General features: G+C 43.9%; 1 protein-coding gene across 9 annotated transcripts in view; it reads left to right on the plus strand.

Moving 5' to 3' along the window:
- The window catches only part of LPAR2 (lysophosphatidic acid receptor 2), a 45,182-nt gene extending 35,712 nt beyond the window's left edge, over positions 1 to 9,470 (plus strand). For all 9 annotated transcript variants that reach the window (XM_053295315.1, XM_053295319.1, XM_053295314.1 and 6 more), the window contains one exon: positions 7,975 to 9,470. In XM_053295315.1, the coding sequence (XP_053151290.1) occupies positions 7,975 to 8,276 (302 nt within the window). In that variant the 3' untranslated portion in view covers positions 8,277 to 9,470. The remainder of the gene's footprint in view (positions 1 to 7,974) is intronic.
- Positions 9,471 to 9,740: the final 270 nt, after the last annotated feature.

The following is a 9,740-nucleotide window of genomic DNA, read 5'->3' on the forward strand; positions in this document are numbered from 1 at the left end:
GATCTCATGAACGTTCCTTAAGGAAAGTAGGCCAAAACATTACCCACATGGGTCCATAGTTCCAAAGCTGCATGCATCAGTTTAATGATTACAATTAGATTTAAAAGAGAGAGAAACAAGTAATTAAATTAAGCCTTATGGTTGTATGACTGTCTGCATTCAGAGCCAAAGAGTTCCTAGTGAGAATTTCACAAGAATGATTTGGTTGGTCTTGGTAAACAATTAAGCTTTATTGGATTGTGGTGGGAGTTGGAGATAAGTTTGAAAACGTGTTTCTAAAGATTAAATTATTTCTCTCTTAGATATACTGTGCCTTGCCAAGCGTGAGGGTTCCGTTCCAGGAAACCCTCACAGTTGGCGGTTGGGAAGCAATAGGGAATAATTGAAAATGGGGCTAGGGGAATCAGTCGTGAAACAACTGAAAAACAAAGTAAAACGCAGAAAATTCCCTCCAAGAAACAGTTTTTTAAAAACTCGGCAAACTGCAGATATTCAGGTCACAGTTGGTGAGGGCGATCACAATTTCCCAGTTGCAAATACTCAAATCCACAATTGGGGAAAACCGCGGTTGACAAGGTACGACTGTAATTTTATCATTAAGCTGAGGAATCCAGCTCTATATCTGTCTTGGAACTGTGTAGACCCATGTGTCACTTTTTGCTTCAGCAATCCTCTCTCTTTGAGTTTGTCCATTCACATAATTTTTTTTCTAATATGTTTGATAAAGTATTTAAATGAGTTGCTATCCGGAAAACTCAGGTATATGGTACATTGATCATTTTGGAGAATCAATACAGATCCCTTTCTACATGTTTGTTTTTGTATCTTGGGTTTTGACTAAGGTTCCAGTTCATAGTTTTCCTTTGTGCATGAAGACGTGGCTCACCACTGGTTTCTGACCCCTGCTATAGACTTTTGTTTGGGATAAGAGAGAGATGTTGTTAGTGAGAGTCTAATATATTGTTGGGGAGAGGGCAGGGAACATTGATAGACGGAAGGTGCACAGCCGCATAGAAGCCTCATGGAGAAGCAATGGGCAAGTGTCTATCATTATGAGGAGATAAGTGAGAAAAAGATGTATTTATTCATAAATATGAAGAAGCTTGGCTCTGAGAAATGAATTAAATTGTTAGCATTTATAGAGGAGAGGAGAACAGAAATTCTGTTCGTGTGCTGGCTTTACTTTTGTTTTAAGCCTGGACAAGACTGAACTCTACAACTTAAGCTTTAGATGAGGTTAGTTCCCAGAATTAAAGGGTATTAACAATAATATAAATTATTTAATTGACATACCACAAACTGTAGTTCCACTGTTATCTCTATGCTAAGGATTGGATTGTGGTGAAAGTTTGGGTGCAAGGAGGCTAAACTGTTCGGAAAGCCTGTGTGTGTATACTTTTTGACTTAATGGTCCTCAAGGCAATTTACAATGGATTGCAGTAGTAATTGTACATTTGTGTGTTTGCATATTCTACCTCTCAGCCCTCTGGTCTCTCCCAGAGGGTGCTTTCCTCTGCTTCTGCTGTCTCCAGGGAGTGTGTTTGGAGTGGTGTGTTTAACTACTTATGTAGTGTATAAGTTGTACTGCCTTAACTTGCAGTTTCACAGATGTTGGTGCATGAATTAATTTGTAAGGCAACTTAACTGCTGGCTTCACCTGAAAGGTTTTTATACTGAAATTATAATTATGGATTGTTTTCCCCTGTTATGTATATAGGAACTGAATGTTGTGTTGATCTGACTTGTAAGCTTTGTTGGCAGGATCAAACTAGAAAAATAAGGTTACCAACTAATCAGAAGAAAACCTTGTCTGCCCTTCAAACTTCAGGAGGAGAGACTTGTTCATGAAGAGAACATAACACTGTTGGGCTGAGAAAAGCCCAAGATGAGGCTACATGAGGGTTGCTGTTGTTTTCCTTGGGCTTTTCTCCTGTGCCTTTTAACAGCAGCTTGATGTTCAGACATTAACAGGTGATAATATTTATCTGCATGCTGTGTATAGCATTTCTGCACATCAAGCTACTGTTGAAGGTATAGGAGCAAAATGGTGGGGGGGGGCGGCAGGGTGGAAATCTTTATTGCAGCTTAATTTGGATTTCTCTCAGCCAGTTAGAGAGATGTACTACCAGTGAGAGAGTCCATCTCCTGGAGCTTGTAGGTATATACTCTGTGTCTTGTATCAGTCCTAGCTGCCTTGGGGGTCTATTTGTTTCCATAGAGTACATTCCATGAGTGTTTACTCAAACCTATGGCATTAATAGTCAAGCGATCCATCTTCAGCAGAAGTTGAATAGCTTCCACAGAATTCTAAGAATCTGATTAATCCTTGATCAGACCCTTGAATAATTATCAAGAATCCTTGAGAATGCCCTTCGCAACAGAGCGATTTCCAGGAGCTAAAATATGAGAGCTTAGTACTTTCCTTTATCCATAGTTCTTGTTTTGCACCCAGTTCTCAGGATCTGGAGCAGATCTTGGGCTCTTCTGCTTTCATATCTGTTGCTGCTGTGCTGCCACCTCTAGCCATGGCCTAGTCATGTTGATGATTTCTGGAAAAGGGGGAGAAATTACCTGGGCTCATCATCACATAAGCATTGCCCTGCTGGATCAGATTAAGAGTTGATCTCTCTCAGCATCTGGTTTCCAACAATCAGCACCTAGATACTTCTGGAAATTCCATAGCAGGGCATAAAGGCAAAAGCCCTTCCTTTCTGTTTGTCTCCCCGGAACTAAGTGGCTGTTTGAGATATTTTGCTATCTGAGGTGGACAATATGATGACCCTCTCATCTGGAGGAGGGGGCGTGCTTGAGGTGGTGGGGTGACAGTTCTTGCCCCACACCTGAGGGGCCACCTATGCCCCAACTGCTATCAAGAGGCACAGTACTTCTAGAGTGTTCTGCCATCATCAGGTATATTCAAGGTTAAACTGCACAAAAAGTGTATATTGAGATAACACTTGGTTCTCCGCCTCATAGTAACGATGGCAATCGTATCAAAATAGGATAGTCGTCTTTTCAGAAAGGAGAAGGGATTTGTGTCTTTGGAATGCATACCTACTTCAGACCCACTTAATTTGTTTATAAGGCTTAAGGCCTCAGTTGAAACATGTACAATTGACTAAAATGCCTTCATTCGGCTGTTTAAACTTCCATTAGTTTGCATATGAAGGAAACAATTCTGAACGGGGGGGGGAAGGTTTCTTATTTTTAGATGCTGTCCTTCGGCACCACACATTAGGCTCATTCACACAATCTTGCTTGGGAGCTGTGCGCGTTCCCGATATTTGATTGTCTTGTTAGTTAAAAGCAAGGTCAGGGGCGCTGTCCATGATGGTGTTGCTGAGCAGCATCTGGGTCAGAGGGTGCCTTCCTACCCAGCAGCTGAATGACGTGGGGCAAAAAGTCCTCTGCCCCAGCTGTCGCTTAGCTCATGGGCCCAGACAGCTTGCCTGACCCTTGTGTTTAACTGACAGATGATCAAATATCAGGTGTGCACACAGCTCCCTTACTAGGATAAGAGGCTTCTCCTACCCTATTCTTGAATGTGTGAACAGGCCTCTTCTTAGAAGAGGCATTTCCTCCAGTGTGCGAAAGAAAGGAGAATGGCTCTTCTAGGATGGGAGGTGGGTGGGTGGGTGGCATTTTCCACTCGTGGCTTTGTAACAACTTATACTAAAAGAATTATTAAAGATCTGCTTGACTAATCCAAGGAAAGGTAAGTGCTCCTGAGGAGTGTGTGAGAAAGAGTGAAGGGGAGGGACAGACAGGCAGAAGGGTGGGCTCAGTTTGAATATTAACATTCTCCTCTCCAGTCCAGGGTCTGGAGATAATGTCCATCTTATCTGGAGATGAGAATTACAATGTTGCTTGTAGCACATTGTGTGTGGGGCGTGTGCGTGTGTACTGACTTCACTAGACTCACAAGAAGAGAGCATCAGCTTTGTGCCAAGTTGTAGAAGGGCTCTTCATCCAATCCGTTATAGATGGGGCTTGCACGCCCTTGACCTTGCATGCACATACCTGATCTCTGTAGCAGCTGCATCCTCCTGTCTCTGGCCTGGCCAGAATTTCAGAAAAGCTCAAGGTCAGATGGCCAAAGACTTGGCTCCAGTGCACTGTGTTATCCTGAACATTCACTAGCTGCTCGGCATCTTTGAAAACATAAGCCTTGAATTTGTTCCTTTGGTAAATGGAGGCTGTTGGGGTGGTAGGGGAGGCTTCAGGGAGTTGGACGGCCGCTTTAGAGGAAACAAATATCCAACCTTTTGGTAATGAACTCCAGCTAAGAACAGGGTGAGGCCAAGTAATAAACCTAGATTTGGCCGGAATTGAAGAATTAGAGTTGGAAGAGACCTTGGAGGCCTTTAGTTCAACTCCCTGTCCCTGCTCAGTGCAGGAAACTTCTAGAGCTCCCCGACAGATGGCTATCCAGCCACAGTTTGAAAAACCTCTAGAGAAGGAGAGCTCACCACACGCTGTCGCACTGTCAAGTAGCTCTCACAGTTAGGAAACTCCTCCTGATGTCTAGCTTGAATCTGCTTCCTTGTCACTTCAAAACATTGGTCCTGCCCTAGGGAGCAATAGAGAATGACTCCACTCCTCCTGTGACAGCCCTTCAGATATTTGAAAATAACCATCACATCTCCCCTTAGTATTTTCTTCTGCAGGCTAAACGTAGCCAGCTCCTTTGATCATTCCTCATAGGACTTGGTTTCCAGTCCTCACTCCATCTTGGTTACCCTCCTCTGAACCCATTCCAGTTTATCAATGTCCTCCTTAAAGTGAGGTGCCTAGAACTGGATATAGTTTTCTAAGCGGGGTCTGACCAGCACAGAATAGAGTGGAATTATTACTTCTCATGATCCAGACACGATGCCTCCATTAATGCAGCCTAAGATTGCACTTGCCTTTTTAGCAGCTGCATCACATGGCTGGCTCCTGTTCAATTTATTGTCCACTAAGACACCTAGATCCTCTTCATGGGCATTGCTGCAAGCCAGCTTCCCTCATCTTATACTTGTACAAACCTAAATGGAGGACTTTACATTCGTGTCAGTTGAATTTAATTGTTGGCTCTGGCCCAACATTTGAGCCTGTCTAGATGGGTTTGAATCTCAAGAGTCACCAGGAACGGGTAGGGGTGGTTCACGAAAACATTCATCTGTGTTTATGAGAGATAACTGATGGTTGTGATGTTTTTAAGAAAGAGTTGATAAATTTTGGGAGTTCAGAAGACTTGGGAACCAAGATAGATAATAGGGGCTTAACTTGCCTTTTGCCTCATGTAATCTCAATGTCTATATAAGATGTAGGTCTTGCTCCTTTTTGGCTATGTCTAGGCTAACCACTGTGCATTCTCTGCTTGTTAACTTCTGAGAATGTGGGTGAGGGCACACATGTATAAGAAACAAGAGACAACCCAATCACTCCTGCAGGGTGAGCCTGGCTTCTGGGACAGTGCTTTAAATAATTGGGTGGGGGGGCTTACGGAAACCCAAAAATCTTGCTCCCTTATTCCCTCCCCACATAGCTACATGCCTCTTATTTCCCACTTTTCCTGATGGAGCTAGGACTGCCAGCTAGGATTGGCCTGAAGTCTCCAGATAATTATTGAAAGCAATCTGCAGACTTTAATGGTTGTGAAAAATATTGTGGGGGTGGGGTGGGGATCTTCAGGAACTGCTTGAGTCGGAGCTGGCAACCCGACATGGAACTCAAGGCAGCATGGATCTCTCATTCAGGCCCAGACTTGCTTAGTTTTAGCAAGGTGGCTACAGTGTGTACTTTCAGACTGTGCCCTGGGGCAAAAGTTCACTTAGAAGTCAAGTTTTTGGATTGTTGCAAAACTGCTCTAAAGAGGAGAAGAGGTTGTGATGTCACTGTGCACAACTGATTGGAGAACTGTATGTTCCCTTCCGTCTTTCCCCACCCACCAGTCCTGAAAACGATTCACCCTGTCTGAATCAGGCACCAGATATTGAACTTAGTTGTTCAGGGTAAATAGTATGACATGAATTCAAATTTCTAGCAGCGTGAGATCTTGCCACAGGATTTTGTCACAAAAGCCCTAGCCTATGGGCCAGTGACGTCCCATAGAGTTGGATGGTAGGCCTAGGTTCAAATACCAGCTCAGTCAAGGCCTTGCTTGGTGTGCCACTGTGGTTTCAAGTTCATAAGACAGGAGCTTGCTACTTGAGTCTTGCAGAGTTTGGCTGGGGAAATAACTGCTGCAGAGTGTGGACTTGAAGAAGCCCTGCTGGATCATACCAAAGGTCCTTTTTAGTCCAGTATCCTGTTTCCAATGGTGGCTAGTTCGATTCCTCCAGGAAGCCCACAAGTAGGGCATGAAGATAGTAGCCCTCCCGTTTGTCCCTAATATGTCATTCAGAAATATATTGCCCCTCAATACAGAGGGTCTGTTCAATTATCATGGCTAATTGCTTTTAACAGATCTATATATAGTCCATGAATTTTTCTAGTACCCCTTTGAAGCCATTGTCTGGTATATGGGAGGCACTTACTTTAGTAGACAAAATATTATCCATCCGAGATTGTTTAGGACAGCGTTCCTCCTCCACATTGCCAGCTGTAGGACTGAGGTGAGCTCTCTTCTTCCTTGTCATAGTGCATGAAGGTTTGAGTGGTAAAACACAATTAGCAAAAAAAACGAATAGCTAAAACATCTGCCCAGACATTAAAAGGTATATAAAAATGTTTAAAAGAAGATAATATAGATAGTATAAAAATAAGGACTAAAAGAAGGAAAGAAAAGCAGTTATAATGATGGTACTGGAGGAGCTCAGGAAAACACGTCCTCCCTCCAAGGAAACGCGCCTTGCACCCGAAGCCATTGGCCATCACCATGGCATGTGATGATGAATCCCACAAGCTACAGTTGTGCACCATTCCCCTAAAGGCACTGTTGTACTTATGTTGTGTGCTCTCTCTCTCTCTCTCTCTCTCTCTCTCTCTCTCTCTCTCTCTCACCTGTTCTGAATCTACTACTAATCAATTTGACTAGGTGACTCTGTGTTCTGGTGTTATAAGGAAGGAAATTTCTCTGTCCACATGATTTGCAATCTTGGAAACAATCCATGTCCACTCTTAGTTGTTTAGTGTGTTTGAGACTCTCCTGCAGTCCAGCCTACAAGATCAGCATTGTGGTATTAATACCTGGATCTGTAATACAGGAGGCCGTCTTTATTTGCAGGTGTTCTGTTCCTGCCAATAAGTGCAAATATGGAAACTACGAATAAAGAAACCTTACCCCTATTGGAATCGAACGGTTAGGTTCCTTACTCTTTAAAAAATGTCAAAGCAGGAAGGGAAATAAGGGTAGAAAATAAGGGTAGAAAAACACAGTACCTTATTCTCCAGGAATGCCCCCCAAATCCTCTTATTTTTGGTTTAAAAATTGTGGGGTGTTTGCATGTGTGCGCGCGCTTCAAAATGGAAATGACATCAGAAGTCATTTCCAGCCACTCATGAACTGCAGATAGGTGAAAATTGCCTATATTTCTTGCTGCGGATAAGAAACTGGGTGTCTAAGACCTATCTGCAGATACATTAAACCACGATCTGTGAAACCTCAGATAACGAGTGTTTCCTGCACCTGTTTTTGCCAGACTGCCAACTAGTCCAGATGTTGAAAAAACTTAAGAAGCTGGACAGCTACAACTCTCTCCATTTTCAGATGGTTGTGTTCTTCTGTGTGTCCTTTTTTTTGGGGGGGGGTGCTGGAATCTTGTATATACTACTTGGGAGCTCTCCCTCCTTGTTGCCAGTTTAGTCAAAGGAAGTATCATTAGCATAAGTCCGCTGTTGCATGCAAAGAAAGTTGGCAGCAGCCTGTCCCCTACCACACAAGCCCTCTTCAGACCCTGAAGTGCCAGTCACACCAAGAACGATGCAAGTGCTTGGAGGCAGGCATCTCACTCCTTCAGAATTTAATGGATTCTTCTCTTCTGTTCTCAGGTGCCTTTGTTATCTGTTGGACCCCTGGGCAGGTGGTGCTCCTGTTGGATGGCCTTGGCTGTGAAAGCTGTGATGTGTTATCAGTGGAGAAATATTTCCTGTTACTGGCTGAAATAAACTCGCTCATTAACGCAATCGTCTACTCCTACCGGGACAATGAGATGCGCAGCACCTTCCGGAAGATTCTCTGCTTTGCCTTTTACAGGATTCCAAAGTACTCGCCTGCCTCATCCAAGACCAGCACCGCAGAGCATAGGATACTGCCTCAGAATGGGCATCCAGTTATGGACTCCACCCTCTAACGCTGCAGCTTCAGGCTCCTCCTTGCTGGCCATCCAAAGCCATTTTTGGTTGTCTGTGCCCCATCCAACTGAGGCTAGAGACGGTGAACTGTAGTGGCGGCAGTGTGGCTGGGGAATTGCACTGTGATGAAACTTGGCAACCAGGGGACAACGTTGTGCCAGTGGCTTGATCAGTGACTGAGGACAGCAGTTTTGATCTGTAGCACAACGTGGTAACAGTATGCAGCCTCATGACAGAGGTGGTCATATTTTTGAGTACAGATAACCACACGTTTGGGATACAGTGATGATTCAGTCAGAGCTAAAGAATGAGCATGTTTGCTCTGTTACAGTTGTGGAGGCACCTTAAATACTCCATTGGGTAAAGAGCCAGTTCAGAACTGGTTTGCACCAGAACTTCTTACAGGCCCAGCTTTCCTTCTTCCACAGGTGAAATAAGCAAATATAGCCCTGTCGGCTAACAGACCATGGGTGGCCTGTTAGGACAAATTTTATTTGCCTTGTTCTTCAAACCCAAATGTTTGGACAAACTTTGAAGAGTGGTGGAGCAAAAAGGCGGAGGCACATGCATCTCTGTGCGTGTGCACTGCTATTTTTAACAGTGTGGATTTCCGCATCACCATAGCAAGGCTGGTTGCCCTAGCCCTTCTAGTATTACTGCCTTTTTAGCATGGCCTTCCTAGGGCTAAGATGCAAAGGCAACGCTTCCCCTTCTGTGTCAGCTCCCTTAGAATCTGTTACAATACGAGCTGCCTTCTCAGCTCAACCTGTAGCCGTCCCTCTGTGTAGCTCAGGAAGATTCCAGATCTACGGGGCCAAGCGGCTGTCTGTCTGGTTGGCGAAGTCCACTGCAGACATTAGGCTGGGTATACAGTCCATATTAGCTGGGAAACGGATATAGCACAAGGAATATGCAATAATTAAAAATGTTAAAAAAAACCCATCTGTTCCACTTGTTTTACCCTTGCTGCACAGATGTTTAGGGATACAGTCTAGCTGATGACCATGGATGATTCAGCTTTGCATGTGCCCCACCTGCTCAAGGGATTCCTCCCACCATTCCTAATTGCTGTAGAGGAAAATGCCCTTCTATTCCCAAACCAGAGGTGCAGTGCTGCATGTAAATTCTTGGTTCCTTTTGTAAAGTATCTTTTGTGGAATATAAATGTGCAAAATGCTCTTGTTTTACAAGGATTAGACCTGGCTATGTATTGATTTGGAGTCACCTGATAAGGAGTAGGGGGTTGCTTCTCTGCTTTGAATGGTGGCGTGACAACTACAAAGCAGCAGCTGAACTCTTTCTCTAAAGACAGACACTTTAAGAAACAATTGAGCTGCTCAATTTTTGCTGCTTGTACAGATGAGAAAGGCACAGGTGCTCTGCTGCTTAAAAAGCTGGCACTTGGTGTCTTGAATGACAAACATACTTGCACCACAAGCTAAGTTAGGAAGAACCTAAGCTGC

Source organism: Hemicordylus capensis, chromosome 2 (genome assembly GCF_027244095.1).
Source record: "Hemicordylus capensis ecotype Gifberg chromosome 2, rHemCap1.1.pri, whole genome shotgun sequence".
Classification (NCBI taxonomy): Eukaryota; Metazoa; Chordata; class Lepidosauria; order Squamata; family Cordylidae; genus Hemicordylus; species Hemicordylus capensis.